We start from the raw sequence: 20,031 nt of genomic DNA on the forward strand, positions 1-20,031 counted from the left end.
TCCCACATCCCAAAGACATGCAGTGGGTAGTCAGCAGTAGGTGGATTGGACCCTCTAAATTGGCCCTAGGTGTGTGTGTATGCCTTCTGTGGAAGGTTGGGCCTGGCGCCCAACCTTCCACAGAAGGCACTGGTTATGGTGGCAACTCGACACCATAAAACTACACTGCCAGTCATTGTATCGTTTTCAATTAGCACAATGTACTACTGTGCTTCACCTTTCATATTAATCAATTTTATGCAGAATGAACTTACACCGTATATTATTTTAGTGCTAAAAGCAACACATGTATGCCTAATTGTAAAATAATAATGCCCTATCTATGTTTATCAACTCTGTTTCTGTGTTCCTACACCCAGGTCATAGCTGAAAAGGATTCAAGGACCATTTCAGATACCTAGTTAACAAACGTCAGATAGCTAAAGAAATTCATCCTCCTGTAGTCCTCTACTTTAGAGAGTAAAGAGATAAACTGATTAGACTTTATTTTTCATATGTCACATCACATATTTTGAAAATAAAATGCCTTTTAATTCTTGCAGTTTCAATATAATAGTATTACATTCAATAACAGATTTGAAAAATATACAAAGGATGCAAAAACCCATATTTTCCTAAACCTTGACATCTATGAGCCATTTTTGCTGAAGCAAAACTCAAAATGAACCCTTTATTATTTCCATATCATTAGGTTATGCACATTTTAGAAAGTCATCATGTTATGGGACCCCAAATGCATAAGGGAATATTCTTTTTTAACATTTTCACTTACTCCATTCATTAAACTTTGCTACTAATAATTGAAATTTTTCATGAAGACACACTGTGAATGCATCAGTGCCAAGCATAAGGAAATGGCTTTTTATGAACATTGAAAAGTAGATGCCTCATATTTCTACTACATTTTTAGCAATTTCATGAAAAGAATCTAGTTTTTATTATGCAGAAGTTCAATTTTCATAAGACATCAAAAAGACTAGTAGTTAGGAAGAAAAGTACCCAACTCAGCCATTGAAGTACTCATTGCTAACCTTTGTATCCACAAGGAAAACTCGATTTAACAGCCTTATTCATCAGTTAAAATAAGTGGGCTCTAGTCCAGGTTACAATAGTTAGGTCTCCAAATGGCCGTTAGGTACCAAGGAATGCCTGTTATTTATGTTCCCCCACTGCTTATCGTCATATGCAGGTCATGAAATAAATATCAGGACAGTAGTACAAATAATCGTAGTGAAAAAGAAGCATTCACATTAAAAATATACAAGTGTTTTGGAGTGCTTTGTCATGCTGCACAAACAACACACAAATAACTGCCAAGAAAAAAGACTGCTTAAGATTAAGCATGAGCAAAAATTATTTTCTAAAGTGTCAAGCAGGGATAGAAAGCAATGAGACATACCTGTAAAGGAACATTTATTTTGGCTCACAATCTTTGTTGTAACGTTTTGCTTGAATGGTGCCTGCCTTCTCATAATTCCTTCTCACCCACATACTATAATGTTGTGGTTCATATCTATAGCAAGTCAACAGCTGCTGCTGGCAAAGGGCATTTTATTATTTGTCCCTTTTTTCTTTTCTTTTTTTTTAACTTGGGAACTGCTACCACTTTTGGTTCAATGGAAGTAGAAATTAACTTGTAAGGGAAAGGTATACAGTAGTTTATTTTTCTTTCTGTTTCAGCTCTTACTACTATGTATTATTTTCCATTTAACAGAAAACTTGTGTCCATACAAGTGTTCACTGCTGTCACTAAATGATGACAGCCATGTCATCGCCTGCAGATCATTATGCAACTGATACTAATACACACACATTATACTAAACACACAGAGAATATAGAAGGCTTGCATTCAGCCGTTGGTTGTATTCGATTTTCTGACTGAAAACTTTGATTCGAACATGACTTTAAATGATTCCAGGCAAGGTAGCTGATTTTGGAAGGCTGCGAAGTGGTGCCACAATTTCCTACAGAAAGAAGAAATATTTTAAAATTTTGTATAGCCACAGAAAAAGTTATTTGGTGCCTAATCTTAGATTGTAATTATAAGGAATCGACACCATTATGTACCTGCTTCAGGACAACGTCAATGTGATTTATCCTCATCTCGCTCTGTTTTACATTAACATTTACATCAGATTCTATGCTATTGTTTCACATGTACATCTGTACGGTACTGTAAGTTAATTTCCCAGATTCCATACCTTCATTTCATTTTTTTTTCTGCTAATCTAGACATAATTTTTGGTTGATTCATAACCATTATGTTACACATCAACATAGTTCTTTGCAGTTAGTTTACCTTTTATTAGTATTACATTTAATTACAGCTACATTACGAATGTATATGCTGACAATACCATTGTTTACGATAATAGTTGTACAGCTGTTTTCTTTTTCACATTACATTTTATACTCCCTGCCTCGGATTATTTATGAAGTGCTCCTTTTTCACATTACATTTTATACTCCCTGCCTCAGATGCGTTATGAAGTGCTCCTTTTTCACATTACATTTTATACTTCCTGACTCGGATGCGTTATGAAGTGCTCCTTTTTCACATTACATTTTATACTCCCTGCCTCGGATGAGTTATGAAGTGCTCCTTTTTCACATTACATTTTATACTCCCTGCCTCGGATGCGTTATGAAGTGCTCCTTTATCACATTACATTTTATACTCCCTGCCTCGGATGCATTATGAACTGCTCGTTTTTCACATTACATTTTATACTCCCTGCCTCGGATGCATTATGAAGTGCTCCTTTTTCACATTACATTTTATACTCCCTGCCTCAGATGCATTATGAAGTGCTCCTTTTTCACATTACATTTTATACTCCATGCCTCGGATGCATTATGAAGTGCTCCTTTTTCACATTACATTTTATATTCCCTGCCTCGGATGTGTTATGAAGTGCTCCTTTTTCACATTACATTTTATATTCCCTGCCTCGGATGTGTTATGAAGTGCTCCTTTTTCACATTACATTTTATACTCCCTGCCTCAGATGCGTTATGAAGTGCTCCTTTTTCACATTACATTTTATACTCCCTGCCTCGGATGCTTCTTTTCTAATTCCATTGCACTGTCACTGTATCACGCTTTGACTGAAGCACTTTATGGAGTTCAAATGTTTTATTTAGCTTAAAACAATGAAAGAGAAAAAAAAAAGAACAATTTCACACTTTAAGCCGTTGCCTAAAATACTTTCAACATACATAGGTTCATAGGTGTGTACTAGGCTAAGGGCCCTGGAGCCTTTACAAGCCTAGCTCATAGGATTACCCTGGCATCGTGCCACCCGACCTTAGTTCCCAGTGCCTCTGTCAGGTAGAGCCACTGGAGTGATCCCCGGGGTGAATTTTCTATTTCCCATCCACTCATCAAGATGTCTCTTGAAGAGGGCCAGTGAGGTGCTCTGCTTGACATATATGGCCCGTCTCTGGGTTATGAACCTGTCCCTCCAGCATGTTCTGTTGATTGTGGTAATGAGGTTGAGGTCTCTGGAGCATGTGGTGTGGAAGGACTGGGATTTCTTTATATGTAGCATTTCTAACAGAGCTAGGTCAGACATGGCTTTGTAAGTCAAGCAGAGATAGCCTCTAAGTAGGCAATATGAGACAGAGAATAGTTGGAGTTTTTTTAGTCTGTCCACATAGGACAAATGATTAAGGCCTAGGATCCTCTTTATGAGGCACTTTTGCGGCCTCTCCAGTTGTTGAAGTTGTATAGCGAGGTACATGCCAAATGGGGCACTGTACTCAATGATTTGGCTGATGAGGGAAGAGTAGAGGGAGACAATGATCTCTTTCTTCCTGGAAGCAAAACCTTTAGCAATGAGATGTGCCACAAAGGACTTTCTGACCACAGTGGCAATGTAATGGTCAAAAGAGAGGTTGCAGGCTGTGTTCAGTGGACTACCATCGATGTGGTAATTCATGGGAATGGGTTTTTTCCCAAAGGGGATGATGACACATTGTTTGGCATTGAGCACTGCTATAGTCATCCCTCTCCATGGTTCTGACACCAGTCGTTGGTCTCAGTGAGGCCTTTCTGTAAGATGTCAACATTACTTGGGGAGTTAATAATAGCTCCCAACTTGTAATCATCTGCAAATGTTGTCAGCCAGAGTCCCCTCGTGTTGGCCTGGACTTCAGAGAAGTACATACCTAAGAGTCTGTATATATCAACTGGACACAAGCTGATTTAAGTATATTTTTCTGCACTTATTTACGATTTGAGTGAGTATATATTGTGTGTCTTGGATTTAGTAAATATTGTGTCTGTGAATCTTTGCAGTTAGCCATCTGAGCTCACTGAAAGTTGTTAGACTGCTTTGAAATTCCTTTGTTAGTGTTAGTAAGCTTGGGGGTTTCTGCTAGCATTAAAATCTGTGTTGGTTACATTTCTAGTAATCATTTTAAATTGAGTTGCTGGCTACTGAGACTTGTCTGCATATGTCAACTGGACACAAGCTGATTTAAATATATTTTTCTGCACTTATTTAAGATTTGAGTGAGTAAATATTGTGTGTCTTGGATTCAGTAAATATTGTGTCTCTGAATCTCTGCAGTTAGCCATCTGAGCTCCCCGAAAGTTGTTAGACTGATTTGAAATTCCTTTGTTAGTCTTAGTTAGCTTGCGGGTTTCTGCTAGCATTAAAATCTGCGTTGGTTACATTTCTAGTAATCATTTTAAATCGAGTTGCTGGCTACTGAGACTTGTCTGCATATATTAACTGGACACAAGCTGATTTAAGTATATTTTCTACACTTATTTAAGATTTGAGTGAGTAAATATTGAGTGTCTTGGATTCAGTAAATATTGCGTCTCTGAATCTCTGCAGTTAGCCATCTGAGTTCACTGAAAGTTGTTAGACTGCTTTGAAATTCCTTTGTTAGTGTTAGTTAGCTTGGGGGTTTCTGCTGGCATTAAAATCTGTGTTGGTTACACTTCTAGTAATCATTCTAGTAATCATTTTAAATCGAGTTGATGAATACTGAGACTTGTCTGCATATATCAACTGGACACAAGCTGATTTAAGTATATTTTTCTGCACTTATTTAAGATTTGAGTGAGTAAATATTATATGTCTTGGATTCAGTAAATATTGTGTCTCTGAATCTCTTCAGTTAGCCATTTGAGTTCACTGAAAGTTGTTAGTCTGCTTTGAAATTCCTTTGTTAGTGTTAGTTAGCTTGGGGGTTTCTGCTAGCATTAAAATCTTTGTTGGTTACATTTCTAGTAATCATTTTAAATCGAGTTACTGGATACCGAGACTTGTCTGCACATATCAACTGGACACAAGCTGATGTAAGTATATTTTTTCTGCACTTATTTAAGATTTGAGTGAGTAAATATTGTGTGTCTTGGATTCAGTAAATATTGTGTCTCTGAATCTCTACAGTTAGCCATCTGAGCTCCCCGAAAGTTGTTAGACTGCTTTGAAATTCCTTTGTTAGTGTTAGTTAGCTTGGGGGTTTCTGCTAGCATTAAAATCTGTGTTGGTTACATTTTTAGTAATCATTTTAAATCGGGTTGCTGGCTACTGAGACTTGTCTGCATATATCAACTGGACACAAGCTGATTTAAGTATATTTTTCAGCACTTATTTATGATTTGAGTGAGTATATACTGTGTGTCTTGGATTTAGTAAATATTGTGTCTCTGAATCTCTGCAGTTAGCCATCTGAGCTCCCCGAAAGTTGTTAGACTGCTTTGAAATTCCTTTGTTAGTGTTAGTTAGCTTGGGGGTTTCTGCTAGCACTAAAATCTGTGTTGGTTACATTTCTAGTAATCATTTTAAATCGAGTTGCTGGCTACTGAGACTTGTCTGCATATATCAACTGGACACAAGCTGATGTAAGTATATTTTTCTGCACTTATTTAAGATTTGAGTGAGTAAATATTGTGTGTCTTTGATTCAGTAAATATTGTGTCTCTGAATCTCTGCAGTTAGCCATCTGAGCACCCCGAAAGTTGTTAGACTGCTTTGAAATTCCTTTGTTAGTGTTAGTTAGCTTGGGGGTTTCTGCTGGCATTAAAATCTGTGTTGGTTACATTTCTAGTAATCATTTTAAATTGAGTTGATGGCTACTGCGACTGGTCTGCAAATATCAACTGGACACAAGCTGATTTAAGTATATTTTTCTGCACTTATTTAAGATTTGAGTGAGTAAATATTGTGTGTCTTGGATTCAGTAAATATTGTGTCTCTGAATCTTTGCAGTTAGCCATCTGAGTTCACTGAAAGTTGTTAGACTGCTTTGAAATTCCTTTGTTAGTGTTAGGTACCTTGCTGGTTTCTGCTAGCATTAAAATCTGTGTTGGTTACATTTCTAGTAATCATTTTAAATCAAGTTGCTGGCTACTGAGACTTGTCTGCATATGTCAACTGGACACAAGCTGATTTAAGTATATTTTTCTGCACTTATTTAAGATTTGAGTGAGTAAATATTGTCCGTCTTGGATTCAGTAAATATTATGCCTCTGAATCTCTGCAGTTAGCCATCTGAGCTCCCTGAAAGTTGTTAGAATGCTTTGAAATTCCTTTGTTAGTGTTATTTAGCTTGGGGGTTTCTGCTAGCATTAAAATCTGTGTTGGTTACATTTCTAGTAATCATTTTAAATTGAGTTGCTGGCTACTGAGACTTGTCTGCATATATCAACTGGACACAAGATGATTTAAGTATATTTTTCGGCACTTATTTAAGATTTGAGTGAGTAAATATTGTGTGTCTTGGATTCAGTAAATATTGTGTCTCTGAATCTCTGCAGTTATCCATCTGAGCTCCCCAAAAGTTGTTAGACTGCTTTGAAATTCCTTCGTTAGTGTTAGTTAGCTTGGGGGTTTCTGCTAGCACTAAAATATGTGTTGGTTACATTTCTAGTAATCATTTTAAATCGAGTTGCTGGCTACTGAGACTTGTCTGCATATATCAACTGGACACAAGCTGATTTAAGTACATTTTTCGGCATGTATTTAAGATTTGAGTGAGTAAATATTGTGTGTCTTGGAATCAGTAAATATTGTCTCTCTGAATCTCTGCAGTTAGCCATCTGAACTCACTGAAAGTTGTTAGACTGCTTTGAAATTCCTTTGTTAGTGCTGGTTAGCTTGGGGGTATCTGCTAGCATTAAAATATGTGTTGGATACATTTCTAGTAATAATTTTAAACTGAGTTTCTGGCTACTGAGACTTGTCTGCATATATCAACTGGACACAAGCTGATTTAAGTAAATTTTTCTGCACTTATTTAAGATTTGAGTGAGTAAATATTGTGTGTCTTGGATTCAGTAAATATTGCGTCTCTGAATTACTGCAGTTAGCCATCTGAGCTCACTGAAAGTTGTTAGACTGCTTTGAAATTCCTTTGTTAGTGTTAGTTAGCTTGGGGGTTTCTGCTAGCACTAAAATCTGTGTTGGTTACATTTCTAGTAATAATTTTAAATTGAGTTTCTGGCTACTGAGACTTTTCTGCATATATCAACTGGACAACAAGCTGATTTAAGTATATTTTTCTGTGGTTATTTACAAATTGAGTGAGTAAATATTGTGTGTCTTGGATTCAGTAAATATTGTGTTTCTGAATCTCTGCAGTTAGCCATCTGAGTTCACTGAAAGTTTTTAGACTGTTTTGAAATTCCATTGTTAGTGTTAGTTAGCTTGGGGGTTTCTGCTAGCATTAAAATCAGTGTTGGTTACATTTCTAGTAATCATTTTAAATCGAGTTGCTGACTACTGAGACTTGTCTTCATATATCAACTGGACACAAGCTGATTTAAGTATATTTTTCTGCATGTATTTAAGATTTGAGTGAGTAAATATTGTGTGTCTTGGATTCAGTAAATATCGTGTCTCTGAATCTCTGCAGTTAGCCATCTGAGCTCACGGAAAGTTGTTAGACTGCTTTGAAATTCCTTTGTTAGTGTTAGTTAGCTTGGGGGTTTCTGCTAGCATTAAAATCTGTGTTGGTTACATTTCTAGTAATCATTATAAATCGAGTTGCTGGCTGCTGAGACTTGTCTGCATAAATCAACTGGACATAAGCTGATTTAAGTATATTTTTCTGCACTTATTTAAGATTTGAGTGAGTAAATATTGTGTGTCTTGGATTCAGTAAATATTGTGTCTCTGAATCTCTGCAGTTAACCATCTGAGCTCATTGAAAGTTGTTAGACTGCTTTGAAATTCCTTTGTTAGTGTTAGTTAGCTTGGGGATTTCTGCTAGCATTAAAATATGTGTTGGTTACATTTCTAGTAATAATTTTAAATTGAGTTTCTGGCTACTGAGACTTGTCTGCATATATCAACTGGACACAAGCTGATTTAAGTATATTTTTCTGTGCTTATTTACGATTTGAGTGAGTAAATATTGTGTGTCTTGGATTCAATAAATATTGTGTCTCTGAATCTCTGCAGTTAGCCATCTGAGCTCACTGAAAGTTGTTAGACTACTTTGAAATTCCTTTGTTAGTGTTAGTTAGCTTGGAGGTTTCTGCTAGTATTAAAATCTGTGTTGGTTACATTTCTAGTAATCATTTTAAATCGAGTTGCTGCTACTGAGACTTGTCTGTATATATCAACTGGACACAAGCTGATTTAAGTATATTTTTCTGCACTTATTTAAGATTTGAGTGAGTAAATATCGTGGGTCTTGGATTCAGTAAATATTGTGTCTCTGAATCTCTGCAGTTAGCCATCTGAGCTGACTGAAAGTTGTTAGAGTGCTTTGAAATTCCTTTGTTAGTGTTAGCTTGGGGGTTTCTGCTAGCATTAAAATCTGTGTTGTTTACATTTCTTGTAATCATTTTAAATCGAGTTGCTGGCTACTGAGACTTGTCTGCATATACCAACTGGACACAAGCTGATTTAAGTATATTTTTCTGTACTTATTTAAGATTTGAGTGAGTAAATATTGGGCGTCTTGGATTCAGTAAATATTGTGTCTCTGAATCTCTGCAGTTAGCCATCTGAGCTCATGGAAAGTTGTTAGAGTACTTTGAAATTCCTTTGTTAGTGTTAGTTAGCTTGGGGGTTTCTGCTAGCATTAAAATCTGTGTTGGTTACATTTCTAGTAATCATTTTAAATTGAGTTTCTCGCTACTGGGACTTGTCTGCATACATCAACTGGACACAAGCTGATTTAAGTATATTTTTCTGCACTTATTTAAATTTGAGAGAGTAAATATTGTGTGTCTTGGATTCAGTAAATATTGTGTCGCTGAACATCTGCATTTAGCCATCTGAGCTCACTGAATGTTGTTAGACTGCTTTGAAATTTCTTTCTTAGTGTTAGTTAGCTTGGGGGTTTCTGCTAGCATTAAAATCTGTGTTGGTTACATTTCTAGTAATCATTTTAAATTGAGTTGCTGGCTACTGAGACTTGTCTGCATATATCAACTGGACACAAGCTGATTTAAGTATATTTTTCTGCACTTTTTTAAGATTTGAGTGAGTAAATATTGGGCGTCTTGGATTCAGTAAATATTGTGTCTCTGAATCTCTGCAGTTAGCCATCTGAGCTCATTGAAAGTTGTTAGAGTACTTTGAAATTCCTTTGTTAGTGTTAGTTAGCTTGGGGGTTTCTGCTAGCATTAAAATCTGTGTTGGTTACATTTCTAGTAATCATTTTAAATCGAGTTGCTGGCTACTGAGACTTGTCTGCATATGTCAACTGGACACAAGCTGATTTAAGTATATTTTTCTGCACTTATTTAAGATTTGAGTGAGTAAATATTGTGCGTCTTGGATTCAGTAAATATTGTGTCTCTGAATCTCTGCAGTTAGCCATCTGAGCTCATTGAAAGTTGTTAGACTGCTTTGAAATTCCTTTGTTAGTGTTAGTTAGCTTGGGGGTTTCTGCTGGCATTAAAAGCTATTTTGGTTACATTTCTAGTAATCATTTTAAATCGGGTTGCTAGCTACTGAGACTTGTCTGCATATATCAACTGGACACAAGCTGATTTAAGTATATTTTTCTGCACTTATTTAAGATTTGAGTGAGTAAATATTGTGTGTGTTGGATTCAGTAAATATTGTGTCTCTGAATCTCTGCAGTTAGCCATCTGAGCTCATTGAAGGTTGTTAGACTGCTTTGAAATTCCTTTGTTAGTGTTAGTTAGCTTGGGGGTTTCTGCTAGCATTAAAATCTTTGTTGGTTACATTTCTTGTAATCATTTTAAATTGAGTTTCTGGCTACTGAGACTTGTCTGCATATATCAAATGGACACAAGCTGATTTAAGTATATTTTTCTGTGCTTATTTACGATTTGAGTGAGTAAATATTGTGTGTCTTGGATTCAGTAAATATTATGCCTCTGAATCTCTGCAGTTAGCCATCTGAGCTCCCCGAAAGTTGTTAGACTGCTTTGAAATTCCTTTGTTAGTGTTAGTTAGCTTGGGGGTTTCTGCTAGCATTAAAATCTGTGTTGGTTACATTTCTAGTAATCATTTTAAATCGAGTTGCTGGATGCTGAGACTTGTCTGCATATATCAACTGGACACAAGCTAAATGAAGTATATTTGTCTGCACTTATTTAAGATTTGAGTGAGTAAATATTGTGTGTCTTGGATTTAGTAAATATTGTGTCTCTGAATCTCTGCAGTTAGCCATCTGAGCTCACTGAAAGTTGTTAGACTGCTTTGAAATTCCTTTGTTAGTGTTAGTTAGCTTCGGGGTTTCTGCTAGCATTAAAATCTGTGTTGGTTACATTTCTAGTAATCATTTTAAATTGAGTTGCTGGCTACTGAGACTTGTCTGCATATATCAACTGGACACAAGCTGATTTAAGTATATTTTTCTGCACTTATTTAAGATTTGAGTGAGTAAATATTGTGTGTCTTGGATTCAGTAAATATTGTGTCTCTGAATCTCTGCAGTTAGCCATCTGAGCTCCCCAAACGTTGTTAGACTGCTTTGAAATTCCTTTGTTAGTGTTAGTTAGCTTCGGAGTTTCTGCTAGCATTAAAATCTGTGTTGGTTACATTTCTAGTAATCGTTTTAAATCAAGTTGCTGGCTACTGAGACATGTCTGCATATGTCAAATGGACACAAGCTGATTTAAGTATATTTTTCTGCACTTATTTAAGATTTGAGTGAGTAAATATTGTGTGTCTTGGATTCAGTAAATATTGTGTCTCTGAATCTCTGCAGTTAGCCATCTGAGCTCCCCGAAAGTTGTTAGACTGCTTTGAAATTCCTTTGTTAGTGTTAGTTAGCTTGGGGGTTTCTGCTATTATTAAAATCTGTGTTGGTTACATTTCTAGTAATCATTTTAAATTGAGTTGCTGGCTACTGAGACTTGTCTGCATATATCAACTGGACACAAGCTGATTTAAGAATATTTTTTCTGCGCTTATTTACGATTTGAGTGAGTAAATATTGTGTTACTTGGATTCAATAAATATTGTTTCTCTGAATCTCTTCAGTTAGCCATTTGAGCTCATTGATAGTTGTTAGACTGCTTTGAAATTCCTTTGTTAGTGTTAGTTAGCTTGCTGGTTTCTGCAAACATTAAAATCTGTAATGGTTACATTTCTAGAAATCATTTTAAATCGAGTTGCTGGCTACTGAGACTTGTCTGCATATGTCAACTAGATACAAGCTGATATAAGTATATTTTTCTGCACTTATTTAAGATTTGAGTGAGTAAATATTGTGCGTCTTGGATTCAGTAAATATTTTGTCTCTGAATCTCTGCAGTTAGCCATCTGAGCTCACTGAAAGTTGTTAGAGTGCTTTGAAATTCCTTTGTTAGTGTTAGCTTGGGTGTTTCTGCTATCATTAAAATCTGTGTTGGTTACATTTCTAATAATCATTTTAAATCAAGTTGCTGGCTACTGAGACTTGTCTGCATATATCAACTGGACACAAGCTGATTTAAGTATATTTTTCTGCACTTATTTAAGATTTGAGTGAGTAAATATTGTGTGTCTTGGATTTAGTAAATATTGTGTCTCTGAATCTCTGATCTGAGCTCCCTGAAAGTTGTTAGACTGCTTTGAAATTCCTTTGTTAGTGTTGGTTAGCTTGGGGGTTTCTGTTAGCATTAAAATCTGTGTTGGTTACATTTCTAGTAATCATTTTAAATCGAGTTGCTGGCTACTGAGACTTGTCTGCATATATCAACTGGACACAAGCTGATTTAAGTATATTTTTCTGTACTTATTTAAGATTTGAGTGAGTAAATGTTGTGTGTCTTGGATTCAGTAAATATTGTGTCTCTGAATCTCTGCAGTTAGCCATCTGAGCTCATTGAAAGTTGTTAGAGTACTTTGAAATTCCTTTGTTAGTGTTAGTTAGCTTGGGGGTTTCTGCTAGCATTAAAATCTGTGTTGGTTACATTTCTAGTAATCATTTTAAATTGAGTTTCTGGCTACTGAGACTTGTCTGCATATATCAACTGGACACAAGCTGATTTAAGTATATTTTTCTGCACTTATTTAAGATTTGAGTGAGTAAATATTGTGTGTCTTGGATTCAGTAAATATTGTGTCGCTGAATATCTGCATTTAGCCATCTGAGCTCACTGAATGTTGTTAGACTGCTTTGAAATTTCTTTCTTAGTGTTAGTTAGCTTGGGGGTTTCTGCTAGCATTAAAATCTGTGTTGGTTACATTTCTAGTAATCATTTTAAATTGAGTTGCTGGCTACTGAGACTTGTCTGCATATATCAACTGGACACAAGCTGATTTAAGTATATTTTTCTGTGCTTATTTACGATTTGAGTGAGTAAATATTGTGTGTCTTGGATTCAGTAAATATTGTGCCTCTGAATCTCTGCAGTTAGCCATCTGAGCTCACTGAAAGTTGTTAGACTGCTTTGAAATTCCTTTGTTAGTGTTAGTTAGCTTGGGGGTTGCTGCTAGCATTAAAATCTGTGTTGGTTACATTTCTAGTAATCATTTTAAATCGAGTTGCTGGCTACTGAGACTGGTCTGCATAGGTCAACTGGACACAAGCTGATTTAAGTATATTTTTCTGCACTTATTTAAGATTTGAGTGAGTAAAAATTGTGCTTCTTGGATTCAGTAAATATTGTGTCTCTGAATCTCTGCAGTTAGCCATCTGAGCACATTGAAAGTTGTTAGACTGCTTTGAAATTCCTTTGTTAGTGTTAGTTAGCTTGGGGGGTTCTGCTAGCATTAAAATCTGTGTTGGTTACATTTCTAGTAATCATTTTAAATCGGGTTGCTGGCTACTGAGACTTGACTGCATATATCAACTGGGCACAAGCTGATTTAAGTATATTTCTCAACACTTATTTAAGATTTGAGTGAGTAAATATTGTGTGTCTTGGATTCAGTAAATGTTGTGTCTCTGAATCTCTGCAGTTAGCCATATGAGCTCATTGAAGGTTGTTAGACTGCTTTGAAATTCCTTTGTTAGTGTTAGTTAGCTTGGGGGTTTCTGCTAGCATTAAAATCTTTGTTGGATACATTTCTAGTAATCATTTTAAATTGAGTTTCTGGCTACTGAGACTTGTCTGCATATATCAACTGGACACAAGCTGATTTAAGTATATTTTTCTGTGCTTATTTAAGATTTGAGTGAGTAAATATTGTGTGTCTTGGATTCAGTAAATATTGTGTCTCTGAATCTCTGCAGTTAGCCATTTGAGCTCATTGAAGGTTGTTAGACTGCTTTGAAATTCCTTTGTTAGTGTTAGTTAGCTTGGGGGCTTCTGCTAGCATTAAAATCTGTGTTGGTTACATTTCTAGTGATCATTTTAAATCGAGTTGCTGGCTACTGAGACTTGTCTGCATATGTCAACTGGACACAAGGTGATTTACGTATATTTTTCTGCACTTATTTAAGATTTGAATGAGTAAGTATTGTGCATCTTTGATTCAATAAATATTGTGTCTCTGAATCTCTGCAGTTAGCCATCTGAGCTGACTGAAAGTTGTTAGAGTGCTTTGAAATTCCTTTGTTAGTGTTAGCTTGGGGGTTTCTGCTAGAATTAAAATCTGTGTTGGTTACATTTCTAGTAATCATTTTAAATCGAGTTGCTGGCTACTGAGACTTGTCTGCATATATCAACTGGACACAAGCTGATTTAAGTATATTTTTCTGCACTTATTTAAGATTTGAGTGAGTAAATATTGTGTGTCTTGGATTCAGTAAATATTGTGTCTCTGAATCTCTTCAGTTAGCCATTTGAGCTCATTGAAGGTTGTTAGACTGCTTTGAAATTCCTTTGTTAGTGTTAGTTAGCTTGGGGGTTTCTGCTAGCATTAAAATCTGTATTGGTTACATTTCTAGTAATCATTTTAAATCGAGTTGCTGGCTAATGAGACTTGTCTGGATATATCAACTGGACACAAGCTGATGTAAGTATATTTTTCTGCACTTATTTAAGATTTGAGTGAGTAAATATTGTGTGTCTTGGATTCAGTAAATATTGTGTCTCTGAATCTCTGCAGTTAGCCATCTGAGCTCAATGAAAGTTGTTAGACTGCTTTGAAATTCCTTTGTTAGTGTTAGTTAGTTTGGGGGTTTCTGCTAGCATTAAAATCTTTGTTGGTTACATTTCTAGTAATCATTTTAAATTGAGTTTCTGGCTACTGAGACTTGTCTGCATATATCAACTGGACACAAGCTGATTTAAGTATATTTTTCTGCGCTTATTTACGATTTGAGTGAGTAAATATTGTGTGTCTTGGATTCAGTAAATATTGTGTTTCTGAATCTTTGCAGTTAGCCATCTGAGCTCACTGAAAGTTGTTAGACTGCTTTGAAATTCCTTTGTTAGTGTTAGTTAGCTTGGGGGTTTCTGCTAGCATTAAAATCTGTGTTGGTTACATTTCTAGTAATCATTTTAAATCGAGTTGCTGGCTACTGAGACTTGTCTTCATATATGAACTGGACTCAAGCTGATTTAAGTATATTTTTCTGCACTTATTTAAGATTTGAGTGAGTAAATATTGTGTGTCTTGGATTCAGTAAATATCGTTTCTCTGAATCTCTGCAGTTAGCCATCTGAACTCACTGAAAGTTGTTAGACTGCTTTGAAATTCCTTTGTTAGTGTTAGTTAGCTTGGGGGTTTCTGCTAGCATTAAAATCTGTGTTGGTTACATTTCTAGTAATCATTTTAAATCGAGTTGCTGGCTACTGAGACTTGTCTGCATATATCAACTGGACACAAGCTGATTTAAGTATATTTTTCTGCACTTATTTAAGATTTGAGTGAGTAAATATTGTGTGTCTTGGATTCAGTAAATATTGTGTCTCTGAATCTCTGCAGTTAACCATCTGAGCTCATTGAAAGTTGTTAGACTGCTTTGAAATTCCTTTGTTAGTGTTAGTTAGCTTGGGGATTTCTGCTAGCATTAAAATCTGTGTTGGTTACATTTCTAGTAATCATTTTAAATTGAGTTTCTGGCTACTGAGACTTGTCTGCATATATCAACTGGACACAAGCTGATTTAAGTATATTTTTCTGCACTTATTTAAGATTTGAGTGAGTAAATATTGTGTGTCTTGGATTCAGTAAATATTGTGTCTCTGAATTTCTGCAGTTAGCCATCTGAGCTCACTGAAAGTTGTTAGACTGCTTTGAAATTCCTTTGTTAGTGTTAGTTAGCTTGGGGGTTTCTGCTAGCACTAAAATCTGTGTTGGTTACATTTCTAGTAATAATTTTAAATTGAGTTTCTGGCTACTGAGACTTGTCTGCATATATCAACTGGACACAAGCTGATTTAAGTATATTTTTCTGTGCTTATTTACGATTTGAGTGAGTAAATATTGTGTGTCTTGGATTCAATAAATATTATGTCTCTGAATCTCTGCAGTTAGCCATCTGAGCTCACTGAAAGTTGTTAGACTGCTTTGAAATTCCTTTGTTAGTGTTAGTTAGCTTGGAGGTTTCTGCTAGTATTAAAATCTGTGTTTTTTACATTTCTAGTCATCATTTTAAAACGAGTTGCTGGCTACTGAGACTTGTCTGCATATATCAACTGGACACAAGCTTATTTAAGTATATTTTTCTATACTTATTTAAGATTTGAGTGAGTAAATATTGTGTGTCTTGGATTCAGTAAATATTTTGTCTCTGAATCTCTGCAGTTAGCCATCTGAGCTCACTGAAAGTTGTTAGACTGCTTTGAAATTCCTTTCTTAGTGTTAGTTAGCTTGGGGGTTTCTGCTAGCATTAAAATCTGTGTTGGTTACATTTCTAGTAATCATTTTAAATCGAGTTGCTGGCTACTGAGACTTGTCTGCATATATCAACTGGACACAAGCTGATTTAAGTATATTTTCTGCACTTATTTAAGATTTGAGTGAGTAAATATTGTGTGTCTTGGATTCAGTAAATATTGTGTCTCTGAATCTCTGCAGTTAGCCATCTGAGCTCACTGAAAGTTGTTAGACTGCTTTGAAATTCCTTTGTTAGTGTTAGTTAGCTTGGGGTTTCTGCTAGCATTAAAATCTGTGTTGGTTACATTTCTAGTAATCATTTTAAATCGAGTTGCTGGCTACTGAGACTTGTCTGCATATATCAACTGGACACAAGCTGATTTAAGTATATTTTTCTGCACTTATTTAAGATTTGAGTGAGTAAATATTGTGTGTCTTGGATTCAGTAAATATTGTGTCTCTGAATCTCTGCAGTTAGCCATCTGAGCTCACTGAAAGTTGTTAGACTGCTTTGAAATTCCTTTGTTAGTGTTAGTTAGCTTGGGGGTTTCTGCTAGCATTAAAATCTGTGTTGGTTACATTTCTAGTAATCATTTTAAATCGAGTTGCTGGCTACTGAGACTTGTCTGCATATATCAACTGGACACAAGCTGATTTAAGTATATTTTCTGCACTTATTTAAGATTTGAGTGAGTAAATATTGTGTGTCTTGGATTCAGTAAATATTGTGTCTCTGAATCTCTGCAGTTAGCCATCTGAGCTCACTGAAAGTTGTTAGACTGCTTTGAAATTCCTTTGTTAGTGTTAGTTAGCTTGGGGTTTCTGCTAGCATTAAAATCTGTGTTGGTTACATTTCTAGTAATCATTTTAAATCGAGTTGCTGGCTACTGAGACTTGTCTGCATATATCAACTGGACACAAGCTGATTTAAGTATATTTTTCTGCACTTATTTAAGATTTGAGTGAGTAAATATTGTGTGTCTTGGATTCAGTAAATATTGTGTCTCTGAATCTCTGCAGTTAGCCATCTGAGCTCACTGAAAGTTGTTAGACTGCTTTGAAATTCCTTTGTTAGTGTTAGTTAGCTTGGGGGTTTCTGCTAGCATTAAAATCTGTGTTGGTTACATTTCTAGTAATCATTTTAAATCGAGTTGCTGGCTACTGAGACTTGTCTGCATATATCAACTGGACACAAGCTGATTTAAGTATATTTTTCTGCACTTATTTAAGATTTGAGTGAGTAAATATTGTGTGTCTTGGATTCAGTAAATATTGTGTCTCTGAATCTCTGCAGTTAGCCATCTGAGCTCACTGAAAGTTGTTAGACTGCTTTGAAATTCCTTTGTTAGTGTTTGTTAGCTTGGGGTTTCTGCTAGCATTAAAATCTGTGTTGGTTACATTTCTAGTAATCATTTTAAATTGAGTTGCTGGCTACTGAGACTTGTCTGCATATATCAACTGGACACAAGCTGATTTAAGTATATTTTCTGCACTTATTTAAGATTTGAGTGAGTAAATATTGTGTGTCTTGGATTCAGTAAATATTGTGTCTCTGAATCTCTGCAGTTAGCCATCTGAGCTCACTGAAAGTTGTTAGACTGCTTTGAAATTCCTTTGTTAGTGTTAGTTAGCTTGGGGGTTTCTGCTAGCATTAAAATCTGTGTTGGTTACATTTCTAGTAATCATTTTAAATCGAGTTGCTGGCTACTGAGACTTGTCTGCATATATCAACTGGACACAAGCTGATTTAAGTATATTTTTCTGCACTTATTTAAGATTTGAGTGAGTAAATATTGTGTGTCTTGGATTCAGTAAATATTGTGTCTCTGAATCTCTGCAGTTAGCCATCTGAGCTCACTGAAAGTTGTTAGACTGCTTTGAAATTCCTTTGTTAGTGTTAGTTAGCTTGGGGTTTCTGCTAGCATTAAAATCTGTGTTGGTTACATTTCTAGTAATCATTTTAAATCGAGTTGCTGGCTACTGAGACTTGTCTGCATATATCAACTGGACACAAGCTGATTTAAGTATATTTTTCTGCACTTATTTAAGATTTGAGTGAGTAAATATTGTGTGTCTTGGATTCAGTAAATATTGTGTCTCTGAATCTCTGCAGTTAGCCATCTGAGCTCACTGAAAGTTGTTAGACTGCTTTGAAATTCCTTTGTTAGTGTTAGTTAGCTTGGGGGTTTCTGCTAGCATTAAAATCTGTGTTGGTTACATTTCTAGTAATCATTTTAAATCGAGTTGCTGGCTACTGAGACTTGTCTGCATATATCAACTGGACACAAGCTGATTTAAGTATATTTTTCTGCACTTATTTAAGATTTGAGTGAGTAAATATTGTGTGTCTTGGATTCAGTAAATATTGTGTCTCTGAATCTCTGCAGTTAGCCATCTGAGCTCACTGAAAGTTGTTAGACTGCTTTGAAATTCCTTTGTTAGTGTTAGTTAGCTTGGGGTTTTTTTCCTAGCATTAAAATATGTGTTGGTTACATTTCTAGTAATCATTTTAAATCGAGTTGCTGGCTACTGAGACTTGTCTGCATATATCAACTGGACACAAGCTGATTTAAGTATATTTTTCTGCACTTATTTAAGATTTGAGTGAGTAAATATTGTGTGTCTTGGATTCAGTAAATATTGTGTCTCTGAATCTCTGCAGTTAGCCATCTGAGCTCACTGAAAGTTGTTAGACTGCTTTGAAATTCCTTTGTTAGTGTTAGTTAGCTTGGGGGTTTCTGCTAGCATTAAAATCTGTGTTGGTTACATTTCTAGTAATCATTTTAAATCGAGTTGCTGGCTACTGAGACTTGTCTGCATATATCAACTGGACACAAGCTGATTTAAGTATATTTTCTGCACTTATTTAAGATTTGAGTGAGTAAATATTGTGTGTCTTGGATTCAGTAAATATTGTGTCTCTGAATCTCTGCAGTTAGCCATCTGAGCTCACTGAAAGTTGTTAGACTGCTTTGAAATTCCTTTGTTAGTGTTAGTTAGCTTGGGGTTTCTGCTAGCATTAAAATCTGTGTTGGTTACATTTCTAGTAATCATTTTAAATCGAGTTGCTGGCTACTGAGACTTGTCTGCATATATCAACTGGACACAAGCTGATTTAAGTATATTTTCTGCACTTATTTAAGATTTGAGTGAGTAAATATTGTGTGTCTTGGATTCAGTAAATATTGTGTCTCTGAATCTCTGCAGTTAGCCATCTGAGCTCACTGAAAGTTGTTAGACTGCTTTGAAATTCCTTTGTTAGTGTTAGTTAGCTTGGGGGTTTCTGCTAGCATTAAAATCTGTGTTGGTTACATTTCTAGTAATCATTTTAAATCGAGTTGCTGGCTACTGAGACTTGTCTGCATATATCAACTGGACACAAGCTGATTTAAGTATATTTTTCTGCACTTATTTAAGATTTGAGTGAGTAAATATTGTGTGTCTTGGATTCAGTAAATATTGTGTCTCTGAATCTCTGCAGTTAGCCATCTGAGCTCATTGAAAGTTGTTAGACTGCTTTGAAATTCCTTTGTTAGTGTTAGTTTGCTTGGGGGTTTCTGCTAGCATTAAAATCTGTGTTGGTTACATTTCTAGTAATCATTTTAAATCGAGTTGCTGGCTACTGAGACTTGTCTGCATATATCAACTGGACACAAGCTGATTTAAGTATATTTTTCTGCACTTATTTAAGATTTGAGTGAGTAAATATTGTGTGTCTTGGATTCAGTAAATATTGTGTCTCTGAATCTCTGCAGTTAGCCATCTGAGCTCATTGAAAGTTGTTAGACTGCTTTGAAATTCCTTTGTTAGTGTTAGTTAGCTTGGGGGTTTCTGCTAGCATTAAAATCTGTGTTGGTTACATTTCTAGTAATCATTTTAAATCGA

At 35.6% G+C, this 20,031-nt stretch overlaps 1 protein-coding gene across 1 annotated transcript in view; it reads right to left on the reverse strand.

Moving 5' to 3' along the window:
* Positions 1-495: 495 nt before the first annotated feature.
* Positions 496-20,031, reverse strand: part of LOC122790465 (cilia- and flagella-associated protein 157-like) — a 1,902,466-nt gene continuing 1,882,930 nt past the window's right edge. The window contains exon 9 of the mRNA XM_044058010.1: positions 496-1,965. Within this exon, the coding sequence (XP_043913945.1) occupies positions 1,906-1,965 (60 nt within the window). The 3' untranslated portion in view covers positions 496-1,905. The remainder of the gene's footprint in view (positions 1,966-20,031) is intronic.

This window comes from Protopterus annectens, chromosome 16.part0 (assembly GCF_019279795.1).
Source record: "Protopterus annectens isolate FY-2018-M chromosome 16.part0, PAN1.0, whole genome shotgun sequence".
NCBI classification, from domain to species: domain Eukaryota; kingdom Metazoa; phylum Chordata; order Ceratodontiformes; family Protopteridae; genus Protopterus; species Protopterus annectens.